General features: G+C 39.5%; 1 protein-coding gene across 2 annotated transcripts in view; it reads left to right on the top strand.

Moving 5' to 3' along the window:
* Positions 1–1,513: 1,513 nt before the first annotated feature.
* braf (B-Raf proto-oncogene, serine/threonine kinase) overlaps positions 1,514–23,224 on the top strand; it is a gene marked incomplete at its 5' end in the record, with an annotated part of 28,123 nt that continues 6,412 nt past the window's right edge. The window contains 18 exons of one of the 2 annotated variants that reach the window (XM_084573452.1): positions 1,514–1,684; positions 11,319–11,420; positions 11,532–11,819; positions 13,447–13,550; positions 14,657–14,759; positions 14,840–14,988; positions 16,145–16,264; positions 16,408–16,567; positions 17,270–17,309; positions 18,092–18,211; positions 19,283–19,419; positions 19,495–19,612; positions 20,142–20,226; positions 20,328–20,504; positions 20,584–20,630; positions 20,827–20,945; positions 21,181–21,312; positions 21,793–21,927. In XM_084573452.1, coding sequence (XP_084429578.1) covers positions 1,529–1,684; positions 11,319–11,420; positions 11,532–11,819; positions 13,447–13,550; positions 14,657–14,759; positions 14,840–14,988; positions 16,145–16,264; positions 16,408–16,567; positions 17,270–17,309; positions 18,092–18,211; positions 19,283–19,419; positions 19,495–19,612; positions 20,142–20,226; positions 20,328–20,504; positions 20,584–20,630; positions 20,827–20,945; positions 21,181–21,312; positions 21,793–21,927 — 2,292 coding nt within the window. The remainder of the gene's footprint in view (positions 1,685–11,318; positions 11,421–11,531; positions 11,820–13,446; positions 13,551–14,656; positions 14,760–14,839; positions 14,989–16,144; positions 16,265–16,407; positions 16,568–17,269; positions 17,310–18,091; positions 18,212–19,282; positions 19,420–19,494; positions 19,613–20,141; positions 20,227–20,327; positions 20,505–20,583; positions 20,631–20,826; positions 20,946–21,180; positions 21,313–21,792; positions 21,928–23,224) is intronic. The other variant, XM_084573451.1, reaches the window with a different exon arrangement.

Here is a 23,224-nt window from a genome sequence, read left to right on the forward strand (position 1 = left end):
ACAAATAATGAGAAAAACAGCATTTTTTATTGTGTAATTTGAGTATGTTTAACACTAAAACATACATTGTTTTTATTTTCCAGTAATCTTTAATGTTTATGTTGATAAATTCACACCAAGGAGTGGAAAGTATTTCTCTTACTGTATGCATGTAAATACATATGTATCAGTATGCATCATTTTGTAGGCTAATTGACAGATCTTTTAATTTAATTTGCCAATAGGCTACTTTAAACAGTTATATTATCTTTAAAACAAGATTAATCATAAAATATCAGCCAACTAAGAGTATTAGCTTTGGTGGCTACAATGTGGAGAAGAAAAGTCCCCTCTGGTACTTTATTAAGTTGATGGTGGACAGATTTTTTTTAATCGATTATACACATGCAAAACATTCACAAAAGTGAATTGTTATGGTCTAAAAGGCTTTTGTGGAGAGCAAAGTGAGCTGGAATTGTTTGCCAAATTTCAGGTCGCATCCAATTTAGTGATTTGTTGTTCGTGACCGAGCCAGCTCTAAGAGCCGATTCTTTGTAGCGAACGAGAAGAGCTGACTCCCATCTGAGAGAGCCGAAGCTTCAGCCTTTATTTTAAAGGCCACACCATAAGGCCAGTCAGATGCAAGGATACAATTATGCTTTTAAAAAAGAATGACAGTGTAATCCTACAGGCAAAGTAGACACAGAGACAGAGAAATCCAGCCACCCTGCAAGCATGCCTGGAAAAAGTGAGGAAATGAGCGAAAACTGGACACCGAAGCTGAGGCATCAGGTACTTCTATGCTAACCTGCACTAAAGACTGTTGTCTAAAGTGTCAAAAACTTTTATTTGATTTGTTTGTGGTTTCTGTGGTTCTGTGATCAGTTGTTCATTTAAAGCTTTGCTTAAAATGTTTGACAATAGTAACTGTATTTTTTGTAATGAAAAAAAAAAAATGCATTAAATATGGCTTTTATGAAAAAGGTAAAGCCATTGATAATTGCCAAATTAGGATAAAATAGAAGTCCCAAGTGAAACTAAATGAAGACCATTTGGGAGCCGTTTGATTTTCTAAGGTTCTAGGGGAACTGAGCCAAAAGAGACGAATCCTTGAAAAGACCAGGACCTCCCATCACTAATCAAATTATTGCTGGGCCTTATTGACGTACAGCATCACAATTCGGCCGGCTCGGATAAGGTTTTTTGGGAGGCTTTGCACATAATTTCGAGTTGGTAAAATAACGGTTTTAGCTAATTCTGGTCGAAGACAGTGCATTAAGCAACTGTATATCTAATAATACTAATAGTAATATTAAGGATATTAATATTAAGGTTAATAATAACCATCACAGATTCAATATGGTTCTAACCCTTCGAGTTCTGACTCTTAATAATAAGTTGTCAGGTTAACAGTAGTTCATCGCCACCATCAGTTCCAGAGGCTTGAGAGATCCATCGCGCCGTCCTGCATCTCTGTCTCCCCCTCCTGTCCTCAGCACCAGCCTGCGTTTCACTCTATTATTTTCCACTCAGTTTCTCGCAGTTTAAAATGGCGGCGTTGAGCAGCGCCGAGTCCCCACCGCCCGTCTTTAACGGTGACACCACGGAGCGGGAGCCGGGCAGGGAGCGGGGCCTGGAGGAGCTGGCCGCCGGGCTGGACTCCTCCTGCTCGCCGGGGATTCCCGGAGGTCCACAGGATGAGGAGGTAAGCGCTACGGCGGTGTGGTTTACGGGTCTGAGGTGGGCAGGGGACACGGGCTCCGAGCGGAGGTAATTGAATGTAAATGTTCAGGAAACACCGGCTGTAATACGGATCGTGGGGCTGCAGCGCAAGGGACAAGACGATGCACTAAATGTGAACGATTCCTTTTAGCGGCGGCCGCTCACAAGCCTCGACTTCCACTGAACAACAAACGCGACCGGCTACTGAGCATAAAGGGGAAGGTTTTATTTGATGGAATCAGTGTTTATTTCGGGCCTGCCTTATTCCACTCGCTCATTGCTTCATTTTCCAGGCTCACTGCAGCTACAGCCTGGTGCGCCAACAACACACATACACAAACACGCATATATATACATCGTTGTTGACACAACAAAGACGCCAAAGACGCGCAATTACAGCGCTTTCTACATTTTTTCGGTGGATTCTAGTGTGGCCAAAGTTGAATTTTCACCAAAATTCACCGAGTCTCTTTACCACACTGACAGACGTGATGATGATGATGATGATGGAGGTGGAGGCTAGCTGGAGTCGTGCTTGTGATTTTTTGGGGATGCATTTAGGCACATGGACGTTTTTATTATCATTACAGGATTTACAATAACCCGCCCACCTCCCGGCCCACACACACACACACACGCACACGCGCACGCACACACGCTCACACACATTCGGCCAGGCTGTGTCCTCCTCAGTTCATGCACAGTGACCATGTAGCCTAGCCGTCAGTGTGCAGGTCTGAGGCCTCACTACTGGACAGTGACAGCAGCCTAAACCACACAGCAGGACACTTCAAAAAAGTTTATAAGATGTAAGATAACAATGAACAAAATAAAGGTCCACATTTTCTCTATTCCACACATGAAATGTCAAATATCTCTTTCTGTGAGCCTTATCTCTCAAATGTCTGTACTACCAGTCCCATTTTAAGATCCAAAATTTCTTATCACATCAGCAAGGGTTTTATTGTTAACATGTAACATTGACTATGGTATAGATTTATTGCCTATTTCCAAGATTATAAATATACAGATATCTTACAATTTCTGGTTGTTTATTTATTCATCAGGGGCAATGTTTGTCTTTTAACTTTGCTAATTTAATGGTCTCCCTCCTTGAAAATAATGATAAACTTGTAAAGTGTAATTCAAAGTGTACACTAATAGTGTGGGGAGCCTGGCCAGAGTGGCATCAATAGTGTAGGAGGCAGACTCTTGAAACTTCATTAATTTAGTCTAAAGTGATTTATTTGAAAGAAAACAGTGCCTCAATGCTTCATATGTGACAAATAGTTATATACAAAAAACGGAAAGGAGTTACCTCGACTTAACTCAATTATATCTAAACTTAGGTGAACAAATCTTAACTTTACTTAACCGCATGTGTGCACAGCTACACTGATATCCTCCTCCACTGTAAGCTAAAATGCCTCTGCCTTTATAGCATCCTTCATTAGCTGGAAACCAATCTTGGCTGAACCAAAACAATACATAGTACCCTTCTTGAAAATAGGTAAGGGATAAAGTTATTAAATGACATTTTCTTCACTTGAACATATTTCTGTTATTAAAAGAACAGTTTCCCAACATTTCTAAACTGAACTTGGCACCTTTATCATGTACTACAAGGACAAAACGACACATTCTTAATTTTACATTCCCCCTCACACATGGTCTCTCCCCGTGATGTCACAGTTGCTTCTACCCACTGGTTAAATACAAGTTGTCATTTGGAATTTATGGTAGGTAAAAACAGGAATGAATTGTCAGATATTAAACAAAACCAATACATAATAATAGAATTCAATGCTTAGAAATGTTTGACAAACCAAAAATGTATGAGATGTACCCCAAAACACAAATAAACCCAGGGTAGTCAGTATCTGGAAGTTCAAATCAAAGATGGCTAAATTATGGCTCAAACAAACTATTCAACCAGAATGTAATAATGCAATGACTTTTAAATTGTGGACAAATGGTGTGCTCTCACTCACTTTGTCACAAATAGGAACTGACAGTTAGAAGTAGGACATATTGTGTCTGTTCTTGTTTCAGCGATTTCCATTTTTCCAAAAAAACAGTCCATACAAAAAATGGGCTAGTACAAATTGGCATCTGAGCAGCAGTGCAAAGTCCAAAAAGGTAAAAACACAAGTTATAGTACTGTTGGCAAAGCTCCAAAATCTCCATATCCTATATTTCACTGATATCCTTTTTTAGCTAGACCGTCCCTGTTTGGTAAATGTCCACAGTTAATAAACTTTTAATACACTTAAATTCCACCGTACGTTTTCTCACTCTCTGCTTAAACCTCTCATTAGATTCTAATTGAATCATAACTCCTGTTGTTTTCAGCCTGTAATCTTTAGGGGAAAGGGAAAACAAGCACCTGCTTCGATAGTAGGAGAGACATGCATTAAGCTAAATCAGAGATAACCTCTATGAGTTGTGTCAGACCATGAGAAAACAGTCTGTGTTTGTGTCCACGTTGCTTTGCGCTTTGACATAAGATATTAAATAGGGATGCACCGAATATTCGGCCACCGAAAATTTTCGGCCGAAAAGTGCATTTTCGGTTTTCGGCCGAAAGACTTTTATCGCCAAAACATGATGTTGGTGATGATGTTGATCGACCGGCAGTGCAGGTAGATTGCGTGCCATTGGGAAAAAAAATGTTTTAGATGTAAATCTAATCATTTATCTGCTCTACCTCCAAAACAAACAGCAAGACAAACGTTCATCTTTTTGTTTTGTTTTTTCACTTTTTATTGTGACACGCCCGTTCAGCGGCACACATCCACAGCCGTGCACAACTTCAATTAAGACTACCGTCTTTCTTAAATGGACAGCGCTATTTTTCTAAAGGTGCAGTGCACCAATTTTTCTTAATAGAAGTAAAAACAAATATGCTCAGTCTAACCGCACAGTGGATCGATGCTGATTTCCAGCTGCAAAAGCTTCTGCTCCATTATTAACCCAAAAGAGAACCCAATCAAACAAATAAAAGGGAAAAGATTTAAAGATGTGAATTTATTAAATGAAAAAAAATAAAAATAAAAAAACCCGCTGTGACCCTCTTGTGTAGCAGTAACAGCAACTAAACTTTTCCAGTAAGTGTTGATTAATTGTCAACAGCAGCTTGGAGGAATTTTATCCCATTCCTCAGTACAGAACCATTTCAGTTCTGAGATGTTGCTTTCCTCATATGAACTGCTTGCTTCAGGTCCTTCCACAACATTTCTATAGGATTAAGGTTAAGACTTTGGCTTGGCCTTTCCACAGCATGGATTTTGTTCCTTTTTAACTATTCTCGAGAGACCTGTGTGCTTGGGGGTCATTGTCTTCCTGCATGACCCAGTTTTTCTAAAAGATTCAGCACAAGGACAGAGGTCCTGACATCTTCTTTTATAATTTTATAATTCAGAATTGATTGGTCCATCAATGAGGGCAAGCCGTCCTGGCCCAGATGCAGCAAAACAGGCCCAAAGAAGGACATTACCACCCCTCATGGACAGAATGAGGTTTTGATGCTGGAATGTCATGTCTTCATGATGTTTAGCAAACTGTAGACAGGCAGAAATCTTCTTTTTGGAGAGCACTGGCTTTGTCCTTGCCACTCTGCCATGCACACCATGGTTGTTCTGTGTTCCTTTGTGAGCTCTTTTGTAGTGATCTTTGTTGGTCAACCACCCCTGTGGAGGATAATGACCTTAAATCTGTCTGACTGTGGATTTGTAGATTCCAAACTCTTTTGCAACCTGATGAGCAACAATAATTCTTACACAGATATGTAGTATTGGGTCAGTTTCCTGAATAAAGAAATACACAGATATAATATTTCTATTTCAATAATTTGATCGGGTTCTGCTGACGAAAAAATTGCAGATGTTTTAGTAATTTTTATGAAGAAGTAAATTCTGAAGGTACAAAAACTGTTTATTCAGTATCAATTACTTCAGAAATAGTTTTCTCAATTTTGAACAATTCATTGTTTTGTTGATTAAAAGTCAACCTTAGAAAATATAGAGTTCAGGTCTCCAGAGGCCAAGTTGACCTTCAGATGTCCAGTGGTTCAGTGTGTTGAAAATAGGGCTTTGACTTTTGCCCAAAAATTATATTCGAAGTTCGTTTGTTTATTAATATTAAAATTCGAATATATTCGAATATTTATTAATTATATTTTCACCATTAAATGTCTTCAGTAAGACTGATATTGGTATCAAACTTAAGTTCTATATGTTCTGTCCACCAGAGGGCAGTGTATCAGTCAATGTTAATAGACTACGTGCAGGAAAGGCTGAGTATTTATGCGTGTTAAAATTTTTATTATTAAGCAAACAAGATATGCAGTGTCGGAATGAAGATGTAACGAGCAGAATATAACAGAAGATGCTGTTACGACACAGTTAACGCTCCATCGGAAATACACAAGCTTACAGGAACCTAGCATGCTAACGTTACCTACAGGAGCCCAGATGACCAACAATAGCTTTGCTAATGAGCTCGCGATTTTACTTCACCAGGCGTGAAAAAAAAAAACTCGGAATCTGAATTGAAAACAACGTTTACAAGCAAACACATTTACAAAAAATAATTCCCATACAGGTTCGAATATTAAGAGATCCCTAAAATTCGTTAAATTTTTAAAATAATCGAATTATATTCGAATAACGAAGTTCGGAGTCAAAGCCCTAGTTGAAAAGTCTCATTGGAGTGAATGAAGGTGTTTTTTGTCCACTGAAAACATTGTCATTCAGTACTACCAACTTGATTTGCCGGCTACAAGAAAAATCTCCAAAAGGAATACATCGAGTACACCCAGGCAAAGGCTGCACCGAAACAACAACATTAACCACTGAACTCTGCATTTAAGATTAGAAAAGTTTACTGGATACAGCATCAAGACGAAAAATATTACAATGAGGGTTACTGAGTGTATCGCATTGGACGATCAGCCCTTTTCTGCATTTCTGTAGTAGAGCACACAGCTTTTCACCGTTTGTTGGATGATCTAGAGCAGGGGTGTCAAACATATGGCTCGCAGGCCAAAACCGGGCCGTCAGAGGATCTAATCTGGCCCGTGGCAGGAATTTGCAAAGTGCAATATGCGGTAATTACATAGAAGACTACTAGTATTTGGGAAGGTTCATTAAGTATATGGAATGTCCTATGTTCAACATGGTTCCTGAATGCACCATAGTCTTGTGGTATGGTATGGACAGGTGTCAATCTGTTTGATTAGCCTATTAGTGATGTTAGTGAAGAAAGATGTAGCGAGAAAGAAAATCACTGCTAAAACTTAGTTCAGTAAACTATAATGTTTTAAGTTTGTGTGAATTAGTTACGTGCTTGCCTGCATGATTTAGTGTATTTGTTTGCTTTAGAGACTGGATGCTCAGTGGGAGTCTATTTCCGTTGGGAACTCTACTTAATTGATGCTAAACCGTGACCACACTGTAGACTGTTGCTAGATAGCTCTTCATGCTAGCAGTATGAGAGACTTGTGTTTGGGAAACACTTGTTGCAGCTGCTGAGAACCTACTAGATGCTTATGAACGTGGACAGAGCCTGAGGACTTGTTTCGTCACCACAGTGACAGGACACTGCTTAAGGAGGGTTTTGCCAAATTATATCTAACAGCATCCTGCATCCCAGGAACTGTGAGTACTGTTTAGACACTGTGAACTGGATTCAGATGAGCTCCAACATGCGCGTGCGCCAACGGTTTGGTACCATAGACTATTTTACTTAATTGATGGACTTAAGTGATATTAAAAGGTGGCCACCACCTGGTCAAAAATAAATGTTATGGATGCTTCTCGAAGTACAGTTGTGCTCATTAGTTTACATACCCTGGAAGAATTTATGATTTCTTGGCCATTTTTCAGAGAATATGAATAAGAGAAAAACTATTTTTTTCACTCATGGTTAGTGGTTGGGTGAAACCATTTATTATCCAACAACTGTGTTTACTCTTTTTTAAATCATAATGACAACAGAAACTACCCAAATGACCCTAATCAAAAGTTTACATATGCCAGTTCTTAATACCATGTATTGCCCCTTTTAACATCAATGACAGCTTGAATTCTTTGGTGGTAGTTGTGGATGAGGCTCTTTATTTTCTCAGATGGTAAAGCTGCCCATTCTTCTTGGTAAAAAGTCTCCAGTTCCTGTGAATTCTTGGACTGTCTTGCATGAACTGCACGTTTGAGATGTCCCCAGAGTGGCTCAATGATAATGAGGTCAGGAGACTGAGATGGCACTCCAGAACCTTCTTTATTCTGCTGTAGCCAATGACAGGTCAACTTGGCCTTGTGTTTTGGATCGTTGTCATGTTGGAACGTCCAAGTACGTCCCACGTGCAGCTTCCGGGCTGATGAGTGCAAAGATGAGGGCAAATTTTCCTCCAATATTTTCTGATAGCATGCTGCATTCATCTTGCCATCAATTTTGACCAAGTTTCCTGTGCGTTCTTAGCTCACATTTCCCCAGTCATCAACGATCCACCTCCGTTTTTCACAGTACAAATGGTGTACCTTTCATCATAGGCCTTGTTGACTCCTCTCCAAATGTAACGTTTATGGTTGTGGCCAAAAAGTTCAATTTTGATCTCATCACTTTGTTCCAGAAGTTTTGAGGCGTGTCTCTGTGCTGTTTAGCGCATTGTAAGTGAGATGCTTTTTGGCATTTGCGTAGTAATTTTTTTTTTCAAGGTGCCTTATTGTCCATCTTGAAACAGTCACACCACTTTTTTTCAGGGAGTCCGGCATTTCAACGGAAGTTATTAGTGGGTTTTTCTTTGCATCCCAAACAATTTTCCTGGCAGTTGTGGCTGACATTTTTGTTGATCTACCCGACTGTGGTTTGGTTATAACAGAATCCCTCAATTTCCATGCTGATTGGCATTCTCAATTCCTTTGATATCTTTTTTTATATCCCTTTCTTGTTTTATAAAATCACCAGGGTATGTAAAGTTTTGATCAGGGTCATTTGGGTAGTTTCTGTTGTCATTATGATTTAAAAAGAGTAAACACAGTTGTTTGACAATAAATGTCTTCACCCAACCACTAACCATGAGTGGAAAAATAAGTTTTTTTTCTTAGCATTCAAATTCTCTGAAAAAAATGGCCAAAAAAATCACAAATTCTGCCAGGGTATGTAAACTTATGAACTGTATAGTTGTCATAATGTATTTACTTTTAACGAGTAGGGAACTATGGGGCCATAGTGGTTTTGTTAATGCATGAGGTCACATGGGCAGCATAGCTGTAAAAGAAGCTAACCAGGTCTCTCTGCACCCTAGAAAGAGTCATACATTCTGACTGCTGCTATACACACATCCCAAATGTGATACTTTTGTAGATCCGTCATCCACTCATGCAAAGAGTGATTACTAGTGAGTACTAGTTTTGAGGCAGGTTATACCCTCTTGTAAAATAGGAGAACGGAGCGCTACAAAAGTAACTGCTATTCCTAATTTGTCCACTGTTATAGTAAGAGTAGTGGACAGAACACAACATCCAGAACTAAACGGTAGATGACAGTAAAATTATGCTTTTATTTTTTTTTTAAATTCCAGGTTCATAAATGTTTTGTAAAAGGATATCTCAGTAAATCTAAACATTTTCATGTTATACTTGTACTTCTTTGCACTAAAACAAAAGAAAACAGTTTATTGTAATCAGCGATTGGCTGACAAGGTGATGTTGCTTTTCCACAAAAAAGGACTAAATAAATAAATAGACTATACACTGGACAAATGCAGTCCAATATTGAAGCTACAGCAGTAGTAAATAAAAGACCAACCTAGTAGAAGAAAAGCATGGTATTTAAATTAAATTAGTGTGCACCATTTAACTGATTAAGCGTTATTCACAGTGTATGTTAATATTGCACTCAAGTAAGTGACAGTAACCCTAAATCAGCTTGAAGATCTCTCCAGAAAACAGTCCTGGCTCTCTGTACTTTTGTTGCTTCCTCAAGCACTCTGTTCTTTGCAGTGTTGTAAGGTGTTGCTTCATATCATCCTGTAGTGCCTCAAGAGCTTCTTCCACTGTTTCCTGAGGCTACTACCTGAAGTGTTTCTGTTTGTTTCCAAGACTTGAGCTTGTTCCTTTTATGCCCTTCAATTTTTGCTTTTCACATCAGATCTCTCCACATAGATATAGATGGTTGTTCCAATATTCTCCAATTTTCTTTCAGCCTCTCCTTACTGACCCATCTAGCTGCCTGACAAGGTCTGTGTTGATAGTTGCCCACTTTTTTTTTCTGACAAGGATTTGGCCAAAGGCTTTCTTGATAGGGATGCACCGAAATTAAAATTCTTGGCCAAAACCGAAAATGGAGAACCCAGGGCCGAAACCGAAACACCGAAAGAAATTATGACAATTATTAGTATCATTGCATTTATGACTATGACTGTGTACTAACCTCACTACAATCAAGGCATTGCAATTGCATAAATTAATATTAATTTTTCAAAGAATAAATCAATTACAAAATTATGAAAATACTTATTTAGCACATTCCAACAATGCACAGTATTAAATAAATAAAATTCAAAATAAAATGTTAAACTTGACTCCACTCATGTGTACATTAAATAATAATGGAGCAGAAGCTTTTGCAGCTGGAAATCATCATCGATCCACTGTGCGGTTAGACTGAGCATATTTGTTTTTATTTTTATTTTTAAAAAATGGGTGCACTGCACCTTCAGAAAACTAGTGCTGTCCATTTAAGAAAGACGGTAGTCTTAATTGAAGCTGTGCACAGCTGTGGATGTGTGCCGCTAAATGGACATGTCGCAATAAAAAGTGAAAAAACAAAAAGATGAACGTTTGTCTTGCTGTTTGTTTTGGAAGTGCAGCAGATAAATGATTAGACTATTTTTTTTCCCCAATGGCACGCGATCTACCCGCACTGCCTTCGCGATCTACCGGTCGATCGTGACCGATGTAATGGGCACCGGCACCATCACTGGGAAACTTCCTTGCTTGGATGTTTGGAATTTGGGTTATAAATTAAACCTGACTTTGCAGATGCACGCCTCTTGAAATTTCAGCATCACACGTTTTGCAAATCGCTATCAGTGGGTCTTATATATATATTTATTACTTTATATATTGAAATACGTCCACACGGCAGACATGCCCGTGCTGGCTGCGGTTGTCGCTTGCGTCATCACAACATCCTGTTTGGGCCATGTTGTTTCGGTGATAAAAGTCTTTCAGTGGCCGAATATTCGGTGCATCCCCATTTCTTCTTCATGAACTACTGAAGAACGTTGGGTCTAATATTTCTTTTCAATAAATGCCCATGCAGACCACATCATATAGCTCCCTTCTTGTTTTCTTGTTGATTGCCTCAATGCATCCAAGTTATGAACAACACCAAATTGTGATTAACTGGAATTTTTGTCTTTCAGTCATGTCCAGAATCTATTGCTATTGTGTAGTCTGACCTTTGCATAGGTGTAACTTCTGAGAATGTTCTGGACATCATCAGTACTGTTGAAATGACGGGGGGGAGACCAGGTCATTTAATAGACGTACAAACTCTGGTTGTTGTTCATTACTGAAAGCACTATGTTAACACTAAAAAACATTTCCCCGCAGATCTGGAATATCAAACAGATGATAAAGTTGACACAAGAACATTTAGAGGCTCTTCTGGACAAGTTTGGTGGAGAACACAACCCTCCCTCCATATATTTAGAGGTAAGAATCGTTTTGTTTTAGTAAATATAACTTTGGAGAAAACTAACTCTTCCCTCACTGGAGTTATTGAAGCTCTTGAGTCAGTGCTGTCTTGTGTCTCATCCCTTCCAGGCATATGAGGAGTACACCAGTAAACTGGATGCCCTGCAGCAGAGGGAACAGCAGCTGCTGGAGGCTATGGGCAACAGTGCAGATTTCTCCTGTTCTCCTTCTCCCATGCCAGCCCTTCTGGAGGTCAAGATGGGAGGTTGCGGGGTCGTTGGAGGAGCCCAGACCTTTTCCTCTGCCCCCAACACCTTGGCTGTCCTGCAGACCCCCACTGACACTGGTCGAGCAAACCCTCGCTCCCCCCAGAAACCCATCGTCAGGGTCTTCCTGCCCAACAAACAAAGAACAGTGGTATGTCTGATGAGGAAATATACTGTATTTAGATGGTTTAATTTTAGCCTTAATTTATTGTGATCAAATATCATAAGAAACACATTTAATTTGGAAATAGATTCAAACTCTTTAATATCAATTTCCATGTACCGAGGATATGTGGTGCCCCATTTTGCAAATTCGAAGCCAGAGTCTGCGCAGCACGGTCTGAGAGTGGAGTCAAACGGAGCCACGTTATGATGACCCATCCACACTTCTGCCAGAGTTGCTTGTGTTTTCGTTTTAATTAATATTGCACTTTGCTCTACCTCCACCAGTTACAAAGAAATGTTGGATTATACACTGTACTCATTTTTTAATTTATTATTTTTCCAACTCTCACAGCCTTACAGGACTGCTTCATGGAGCGGTTGGCATGGCAACTTGTAGTCATCATGACGTCACATCCTGTTTCTGTAGTGTCAAATAACTAAAATAAAACTTTTCAGAAAAATGGACACTTGAGTATGCATCAGCATTATATTAACTATGTAAAATGACAGAAATCATCCTTGGAAAAAATGTTTTTCACGTATATTTTAATATTTTAATCTGGCCCAAGTCCCATCCACTAACATGGAGGGGGTGGAGCTTATGACCTGTGTTGCACAGGTTTTGAGGAGCTGTTCTGTCGTCCATCTTTATACAGTCTATGGTTGGGAGTTAATTTGAATTCTCTTCCTTTAGCATAATTCTTCTAACTGTGACACCAATTTCTTTTAACCGCCGTTTAATCTAAATAGTACCCTAAAGCATCATACTGCATGTATAAGAATACTGCAGTGTGACTGATACTAGCCTAGCCTCACACTGATAGATTATAATTTTTCATTTTATAATTTGAAATTCTGCTTTTTTTTTTTGTTCCATCTTCATAACATTATTAATTAGTGGTAATGTAGTTGAAGTTAGTGAATCAGTTCAGAATCAGTAGGAATTGTGATTCTTATATGAACGGTTTATTTTCCATGCAATGTTCCTAAAAGCATAGTGATAATGATTTCATAAACAAAACCAAACAAATAATGGATAGTTTATATTAATCAATTAAGAAAGTGACGTCATAAGGAAAATGCCTAAATCAAAATTGGACTGAGCACCCTTTGCTTTTAAAAGAGCACAAGTTCTCCTCGATACTCTTTCACACAGTTTATCTGGGGCCATCTAAAGCAGAATTCATTGTTCTTTTTGTGACTATGGATGACTTTATGACGATGTTTGTTTTGCAGAATAAGTTTAGGTCTATAAGGTGCCGCACTAAAACTTCTTAAGCATGCCACTAAATGCGATGTTGCGATGTATGTCATATGCTAATACTGGCAGATTCATTACTGTAACTCTTCAGAAGATATCTGAAAGCCAGCCGGTTATGCCGTTGAGCCATAAAAAGACCATGCCAAATACGGGCCGGACAGACATAAGGCCACTTTGCACTGTGCATTTTTGTACTTTAAGTGTGATGGTAATTTGGCAGTCGGAATCAAAACAAAATGGGAACATGTTTTTCATTGTAGCTCAGACTGAAGAAAAATGTTCTGTGGGTCACTTAGTTCACATGTTGGGGTCTTGGAGCTGAAGCAATTGAGTGGTGTTTTGCTTTGTTCAGGTTCCGGCCCGATGTGGGATGACTGTAAGAGACTCGCTGAAGAAAGCTCTAATGATGCGAGGACTCATTCCAGAGTGCTGTGCTGTCTACAGGATACAGGATGGGTAAGTGTCCCATTAACATCTTTCACTGGACAGAGGAGACCAGGATCTTTGTAAGACTTGTGACCAATAAGACATTATGACATTACTCATGTCTTCCTCCTACTTACAGCCAAGTTTAAAAAGTAGTCAACCTCAAGACCCGCCCTGAACTGACCTCACAAATGAGCACAAGTATGCTCAAAGAAGGAGTAGTCAGTCAAACATATACAGTAGGACCTGTTCAAACCTAGTGTTACTGTGGGTCCTGAATGTTCCAGTGGCCAGTTTAAAATTGAGATGTGAACTACTCAAGATGCGTTTAGGACACATTTGAGATCCAGTGATTAAAACTGCATTTGAAAGTGGTCTGGGCCGCTTGTGTCCAGCATACTGGCCACTGATGGACCAATTGCCAGAAAAGATAAAAGCACTTCAGTGTTGTCTTTTCATTAGTAATGAGCATTTTAAAACATCCTTGTAGCTGTTAAGTGTTAAAGCAGCATTGTTAAACAAAACTGTTTACACAAAAAAAAATCCATCTAAGCAAGAATAAATTAGCAAATTAAAATATAGAATGTGTGTTATTCCGTCATTAAAGAAATGTTTATTAATATATGGTAAATTGGGGATTTGTACATGTTGATATATACATATAAGTATTGTATTTTCTCATTAATGAACGTGGTCTTTCTTTACCTTTATTACAACTTGACCAGTTAGTGGATGCATTTAAGGAATTTAAGACACTGGTTCAGATTTTGTCCAAAGTTTATAGATTGTTGGGCCTTACACCCGCTGGCCTTCCACCAGCTAGAACGGTCACTGTTGCGCCGCGACATTATAAGTTATTATATTATAAGTATCATAAAATCAGAATATCAGTCTTATGAAATATTATTAAATACCAATTTGGATTTCTGTGGAGTAGTTAAATCAATAACTACAATCAAAAGTTTGTTGAGGTTTATTTATGATATAAATATAACTGTATGTAAGTGAACAGCAGTAGGATGTGCAGGTTTAATGCTGTTAACCATCATTAGGTTTTCACAACATTTAGTGTGGTGGTTAAACCAACAGCAGTGTGAGGTGTTAACAGTTCCCTATAATCTCCACTCTTGTTTCAGAGAGAAGAAGCCTATTGGTTGGGACACAGACATCTCCTGGCTGACGGGAGAGGAGTTGCATGTAGAAGTGTTGGAGAATGTGCCTCTCACCACACACAACTTTGTAAGTACCATTAGACAAAATTTCAATCATGACTCACATGACACCCCACCTGGTCCTGACCCTATGTGCTTGGTTGACAGGTGAGGAAGACCTTCTTCACACTGGCCTTCTGCGACTTCTGCAGAAAGCTCTTGTTCCAGGGTTTCCGCTGTCAGACCTGTGGCTATAAGTTCCACCAGCGCTGCAGCACTGAGGTCCCTCTCATGTGTGTCAATTATGACCAGTTAGAGTAAGTACAACACAAGAAGGACCCAATGCACATACTCTACTACTGTACAGTTATGTATTGTTAAAGTACAACTATCTAAGTGGTTATATTTGGATTTGTGACCACCCCTTACCATTGCACCTGCACCTGTGTTGTTTATCTGCAAACGTTTGGAGTGAAATGTTAATGAAAATCTACATCATTTTGTACATAAACTGCTTACAACTTGTAAATTCCCTGGAAAGCTGCTGCACTTGGCTACTTGCACATGGCTGTGCTATAGTGTGGGCAGTTTTTATAAAAAAAAATGTTCCATTTTTTGTTTCAGCCTACAGCTGTGGCTCAGTAGGTATAGTGGATGCATTTAAGGCAGTCCACGAACCAGAGGGTTAGCAGTTCGATCCCCACAATGTCGAAGTGTCCTTGAACAAGACACTGAACCCCCAGTTGCTCCCAGTGCGTGTGTGTGCTCATGTGAGCGAATGGGTAGATGTGTCTGTGACTGTAAAGCGCTTTGAAGTAGAAAAGCGCCAATAAGTAGAAAAGTGCTATATAAAAACAAGGCCATTTACCAATTACTTATGGAGTCTCAGTTTAATGAAATTGCACACTTTTGATGTTAGGGTTCAGGCTTTGGTTATTTGCAGCATTCCTGGCAGCAGGGGTTGTCATATTTGGGGATGAGCGTAAATTACAAAACGTTGACGTATTTCACGCAGATTGACATATTTATGAGCTGTTACAGTCCTAGCTGAAATGTAACACACATCCTGTACTTACTGTTATGGTTCCTTTGTAGTCGTCATGGTTCCTTTTTATTTTTCTTTCATTCATTCCTTCATTCATTCATCATCTGTAACCGCTTATTCCTGTTAAGGGTCACGGGGTCTGCTGGAGCCTATCCCAGCTGCCCCTCTTTATTTTTCATTTCTTTTATTTCTATTTTCTCAGTTCAGCTTTAAAAGATCTGGTACACAAGTAGGACAAAACTAAGGGTTACACCTAATCATACTGACATTCGGTGTGCCTGCTTTATTCGATTATGATGCCTTAAAGGTTTATTGTAGTGGTAACACACATCTGTTTATTAAACTACTAGACTAAAATCCATCTGTGTTTAGAACGGCAGAGTAATCATTTACAAAACCAATTAACCTTCATAATGTGTGTTTTCCAGCTTGTTGCTTGTGTCCAAGTTCTTCGAGCATCATCCCTTCACCCAGGAAGAGGTCTCCTCAGAGGGAACGACCCCTATTTCCGAGGCCTGTCCATCACTGCCCCCATCCGACTCAACCGGGTGAGTCCTCTACTGTCACCATCCTCGGTGTTCCCTTCTGTTCTTCTGCAACACAACGGAAAGGGGAGTCAGCAACTTGTGTTTTTGTGTATTTACTGGGTTAAATCTGCACTCTATTTATACTACATACATCATTTTTCCAGGTCTATATGCCACACCACTGTGTCCCCATCCAAGTCCATACCCATCCCACCCAGTTTCCGGCCCAATGAGGAGGACCACCGCAACCAGTTTGGCCAGCGGGATCGCTCGTCCTCCGCTCCCAATGTCCATATCAACACCATTGAGCCTGTCAACATTGATGTGAGTAAGACTGGACAGCCAGCAAACGGCATTGACTTTCTGTGTGGCAATGGGAACTAAAGTGATGTTACAAGTTTTTATATAGTGTTGCCAGTTATTAATCTAAAACTACATCCACACAAACGCAGAAAAAACAAAAAGCTTTTTCTTGAATTTGCATAGTCTTCCGTCGCTAAGCTTTACAAAAGCGGTAAAGTCTAAAACAAATGTTTGCACGTTTTGGTTTGAACATGGGCATCAATGATCCAAGTGCTGCATTGTTCTCAGCCTCTGCCCTGTTACAGCTCAGTGCCCTTTATTCATAAAGGTAAGGCTGTTGACTGCCTTTCCAAAATGTAAATACCCCACAGTGACGGCACAAGAAATCTTTTTGTCACTGAATTAACTGAACATTAGTTCTAAGACATAACATAGAATGAAGGTTTATTTGTTGCATTCTCTCAGTGAACTCAATTCCTTTTCTTGTTCTCATTTGTTCAAACTAGATTCATTTGAAAAAGCAGAACATCTGTGGTTTCTTTTTTCATTCTGCTCCACAGCTCTTTTTTGAGGATGGAGTCATTAAAACGTTTTCAGCTAGTTTGAATACTCCTCAGTTTGTGACAACTAAGGCAATCGCATGACTATTTACGCTGTGTTTTGTTGACTGAAAGTATGCTGGTGTTCATATTTGTTTCATCTTTTTTTTCTTCTTCATTTCAGGACTTAATTCGAGATCAGGGCTTACAGAGGTCAGATGGAGGTAAGAATGAAATTCTGTCTCATTCTTTTTTTCCACCATCCTGCGTCTCTGTGTTCTTGGTCTTTTGTGTGTGTGTGAAGCTCAGATCTTAGACGTTGAACCAGCTTGGCGTAGTACTGCATCTGACCCTCCCCATTTGTGGGGTTGTTGTTTTTTTAAGCCTCTCTGCTCTGCCAGGTCAAGCTCGCGCACTTAGGAAGAGGAACACTTATAATTTTTTGTTCAGTTTCTTGCCACAGGTTTAATTTAAGTGATGATTAAATCTTACAGGACTAAAATAGGGGCTCATATAGGGGCTCATTGCGGTCTCCATGACTTAAAGATGACTGGTTACTTCTATAAAGTAGAGAGGTTCAGAAACAGGGTTTCAGTAGATATTTTTTTTATTATTTTTGATTTTTTCAGAATGTCCTAGAAATAGACGCACAGACAAACTTGCGTGACATGCTTATTTACTCAAGTAGACTGTTGACATTGAAATATACATACAGTAGAGTGTAGTAATTCGGGGCTCTAACTTAAAGTAAGGATACTTTCAAAACTGATGTAGTGATTCATTTTTACTTATCAGTTAACATGTTTTAAAACTACATCAAATCAGCATTTGGTGTGAGCACTGTTCCTTAGCAAGTCTCATCATTTGCACAATATTGTATATGTTAATATTAAATTGGCAGTGTGTGCACTGCAGACACCCTGAGTGACTGTAGCCATAGTTAGTTGGTTAGAGAGGGGCAGGGTGAGTAGCAGTGATGGTCTGTCTGTCTCTCTTTGCCCTGCAGCCCCCTCGACCCACCCCGCCCGCTGCTTGAGGAAGCACCGAACACGGACCTCAAGCCCCCTCCTATACTCCTACCCCAATGACATAGTGTTTGATTTTGAGCCCGAGCCTGTTTTCCGAGGTAGTTAGGCTTCTGTGTGTTGCTGTGTTCTTCACCCCCCCCAACACACGCACACAGGCACACACACACAGATACACACACCAACTTCAGCTCCCTGTGTCACATTCACTGTGTGTCCCCACTTTTATATCCTTTGTGTCCTCATGTCCTCTCTCTGTGACACCTCACAACCTGCTGCAGCACTGCATATTTCCCCACTGTGGGATACATAAATGATTATCTTATCTCACCTTTACTTTAATCAGACACTACTTATTCTGTGGATGGTGGTTTCATTCATAAAAATGGTCATTTGTTCAGTCAGCTGTTAATTACAGTGAAAGATTAATCAATTTTTACTTGGCTGCTTAATTTATGTAGTTAAGCAAACATTTAAACAAAGTCATTTTTTGTGATTAAGAACATTTTGATTGTTGATTTTGTTACAAAATTTTTAATTAAGACATGTTGCCAGATGGATAGTATAGACATCCTTGGTTAAGTGTAAATAGTATCATCAAACTGGGTTAACGGGTACGTTCTCAAAGCAAAAGAAAAGGACCATTGGACTAATATAGTTTGTTAACAAGTTAGAATTATAATTGCAGCTACATTTTATTCACTAGAAATTAACAATTCTTCAGGCCTGGTATAAATTAATATGGAATAATTAATTTTTCTGTTCTAAATTTACCTGTTTAATGGGACACTTGTTGTTAGTGCTCATGTTATTTGAAATAATCAGTGTAAGTTTTTTATTTGGTTCAAAAGAGAAAATGGTTCTTACCTGTTCCTGAATCATTTCGGTTAGAATCTGGGCCTTCAGACATCATAATGTGCTTAGTGATCTTGACATAAATGATTAACAAAAACAATGATAGACTTGGCATCTAACCATTAACTGCCATCCCACTGAGCTCACCTCACCTCTCCTGTGCATGTTACCAAACATACACGCACAACTGATGCAGAAGCCTCAGTTCCTGTCCTCTCCTAGACCTTTTTCTTTCCTCTCGTTCTCTCATCTTCTGTTAGACCTGTATATCACATGCTCCTCACCTTTCTTCTATTACTGTTACTTTTCATCTCCAGGATCAACCACCGGGCTGTCGGCCACTCCCCCTGCCTCTCTGCCTGGCTCTCTGACCAGTGTCAAGATCCCACAGAAGTCGCCGTGCCAACAGAGGGAGCGCAAGTCCTCATCCTCGTCCGAGGACCGCAATAAGATGGTGAGTGACTGTCACAACAGAAGTTGTGCTGTAGCTTTCTGTGTGCTCAAGCTGACTGAATGTCATGTTTAACAGAAAACTCTGGGAAGAAGGGACTCCAGTGACGACTGGGAAATCCCAGAGGGTCAGATCACTTTGGGTCAGAGGATAGGCTCTGGATCCTTTGGAACTGTCTACAAGGGAAAGTGGCATGGTAAGACTAATGTCACACTTGGTTTTAAGGAAACGGTTTACACATTCTAGGAATCATCTCTCATGGAAATACTGTTGGTTATTTTCACTATCATCACTATCAAGTCTTAGAGCTGCATCTTTTTGGCCTGAATATGAGATATAACTTTATTTTTTCATGGATTATGATAATGGATTCATTGGCTTAAGATGGGTGGGAAAAGAATAAAGTACATTATAATAGTTATCCTATTAAATTAAATTAAAGGATTATCTTACCTTAAAGTATTATTTTATAAGACATTATCTCATTATCATTTATTGTTTGAAAGATAAGGCAGACAGTTTAGCGTTATTTCATAAATACAAATAGCAGGGCTGAGTAACTGACTGTTTCTGAAACTTTTTATGGGATGCAAAACTGGCTCAAGTTAAGTTAGAGGCAGTGAGGCAGCCACTAATCATGGGTTATTTCTCTCAAATGTGCAACATGTTTTTAAAACCAAATTAGGAATATTTTCCTAATCGGCCTGTCCTTCTTCTGCCCGCAGGTGATGTGGCAGTGAAGATGCTGAACGTCACTGCTCCCACGCCACAACAGCTTCAGGCCTTCAAGAATGAAGTGGGTGTCCTCAGGTAAGTTCTGCCCTCTCCTCTTTTATCATCAGCTCCTGCTTTGTTAAATGTCCATGAAATGACTGCTGTTCCATAATTTGAGTGGTTTGTACTTGTACTAGGAAAACACGTCACGTGAACATCCTGCTGTTCATGGGCTACACAACCAAGCCCCAACTGGCCATCGTGACCCAGTGGTGTGAAGGCTCCAGTCTGTACCACCACCTGCACATCATTGAGACCAAGTTTGAGATGATCAAACTGATTGACATTGCCCGGCAGACCGCTCAGGGGATGGAGTGAGTTCCCCCACAAACACAAAAGCAGTCGTCTTTAATCAGGTGTATGGTTGATCTAATAACCTTTTTTTGTCATCAGTTACCTGCACGCCAAATCCATCATCCACAGAGATCTGAAGAGCAACAGTATCCTTTGGAAACATTTTACTGGGTTAAACCTTAGACCAGACAGCTGGGATACGCTCCAGCAGACCCCCGCGACCCTTAACAGGAATAAACGGGTTCGGAAGAAGAATGAATGAATGAATAAATGAATAAACCTTAGACCAAAGGTGTTCCTTGTCAGAGAAGAGAATATTTCTTTGACCTCTTCTTTTTCCAGATATTTTCCTCCACGAGGATCTGACAGTGAAGATCGGTGACTTTGGGCTGGCCACAGTCAAGTCCCGCTGGAGTGGTTCCCACCAGTTTGAACAACTCTCGGGCTCTATACTATGGATGGTCAGTGTTCATCTTAAACGGGAAACACGTCACATCGGCATTCACTTGTTATATATTTCTTTATCTGATGTACTTTCAAGGAAATTAATGATACAATAAAAATATGCGCTCTTAAGTAAGACTACACTTGACACAGACCTATTAAATCACTTAATTTTAAAGAAAAGTGTGTTAACTGCAAGGGTGTAGTTTTCTTTGGCACATTTAAATGTCAGTTTTACCCGTGTTCTGTCAGGCTCCAGAGGTGATCCGGCTGCAGGACAAGAATCCCTACAGTTTCCAGTCAGATGTCTACGCCTTTGGCATTGTGCTGTACGAGCTCATGTCGGGAGCGCTGCCGTACTCCAACATCAACAACAGAGACCAGGTGAGAGGGCACACCAATGAGGTAAAGCCAATTGTTTAACTTTTTTTTTCAGTTTGCTTCAGTAACAGCAGCAAATACATATAGATACAGTGCCGCACTGTATCTATATCTATATGCTGTTCGTATATAGATATAGATATATGTTCCTATATCTTTCCTTCAGGAATATAAATGATGTAGCCCCCACCAACAAGTCGGCTACATAATTATGCATCTTGAGAGAACTGTTCCACACATGGATTTGGACCAATATTAATTCACATCATTTTTGACAAATATTCTGAGTTTTTGGCAAATTCTATCAAAATTTGCAAAATATATCAAAACTGAATTTGATCATTCAAATTCTTACAAACCAGCATTAGCAAAGCAAACATTCCCTCCGTGGTGGTAGCAGATTACTTCCTAACGTCGACGTTTGAGGTCTATTATCAGCCCATTTTAAACAAATATCATGATTGGTACCTTCTGTTCCCATAGATAATATTCATGGTGGGCCGAGGTTACCTGTCTCCTGACCTCAGCAAGGTGCGCAGCAACTGTCCGAAGGCCATGAAGAGATTGATGGCCGACTGTCTGAAGAAGAAGAGAGAGGAGCGACCTCTCTTCCCTCAGGTTAGAAATAAATGCTTTTACATATCACTGGGAGATGACAGATGGTCATGATGCACATTATATAAAGAAAAGCACCACACACACAATTACACAATTATACAATTATTAGGCATCTTAGTATTCAGGTTTTATCATTACTTTTATGCAGGGGTCGCACTAACCGAATATTTTTCGTCATTGACCGTTTTTTTTAAACTGTTACGGAAAAATCTGAAGGCCATCTGTCATTTTGACAGATTGCAATTCACACCCCTTGGTGGCATGTGACGTTTTTAATTGGCTCTTGTCTCTAATCACAGTTTGCATTCCAAACATCGCGGAACTTTTGTTAGTGCACGATTTCCTGGTACACCGATTATGCTGACGCACACATCAGAGCTCGGCTAACCATAGACTTATATACAGTATATCATATGTCTATGTCTATGCGGCTAACGGCTACCGAAATGGAGGAATCGGATGAAAGCACATTGCTAGGACTGATGGAATGCAAATTTTATTTTAAAAAACTACCTGATGGAAGCCTTGATAAAAGCGGAGTTTTGTGCGAATTGTGCAAAAATTAAAAAAAAGTTTGCATACCACCGAAGCACTTCAACCCTACGGTGCCATCTAAGAGCTGTTAGCGCTAGCAGTCCCAGTCCGAGTACGGACAAGACGTGTCGGCCCCTCAAACTTTTTTTTTTTTTTAAACCATTTAAAGTCAATACTGTTCTGAAAAAGTACTTAAAGTTAATGAAAATTTAATGAAAATGAAATGTTGAATATCTCATTATTTTCATTTTTTTTAAAAAATAGGTAAAAATAGATTATGATGGGATTTTAATGACCCTGTCAGTCCAAATGGCAGACAACAAAAAAAGTCTTGCGCAACCTCTGATTCTATGCATACTGTGTGTTGGAAACTCTAATTTTGTTGCTTGTAACACTTTCTTGAAAAATTTAGAAAAAAACTGCTGGATGTGATTTTGTATGTTGCTTAATAATTAATTGTGTACAAATGTTGGACTTACTACTTTACACGATTATGCTATTTTCCCCTGATAAAGACTTCTCTTTTGTTAGATATTCAGATTCGAACCTCAACAACACTTTGGATGTGCTAGTAACGGATAACTTCCTATCATTAATATTTGAGGTGTGTTGCAACCTCAGATTTTTATCAGCAGGAGTTGCTTGGCCTTGCCACCAGATGGCCTCAGAGGTTTACGTTGTTAAATGAGCAGCAGAACTGAAGCAGTTACTTGCAATTAATGGATTTGTTAAACGAAATTGTTAAATTTGTTTTTGGATAGTG

Source organism: Chelon labrosus (assembly GCF_963514085.1).
Source record: "Chelon labrosus genome assembly, chromosome: 23".
Taxonomy (NCBI): domain Eukaryota; kingdom Metazoa; phylum Chordata; class Actinopteri; order Mugiliformes; family Mugilidae; genus Chelon; species Chelon labrosus.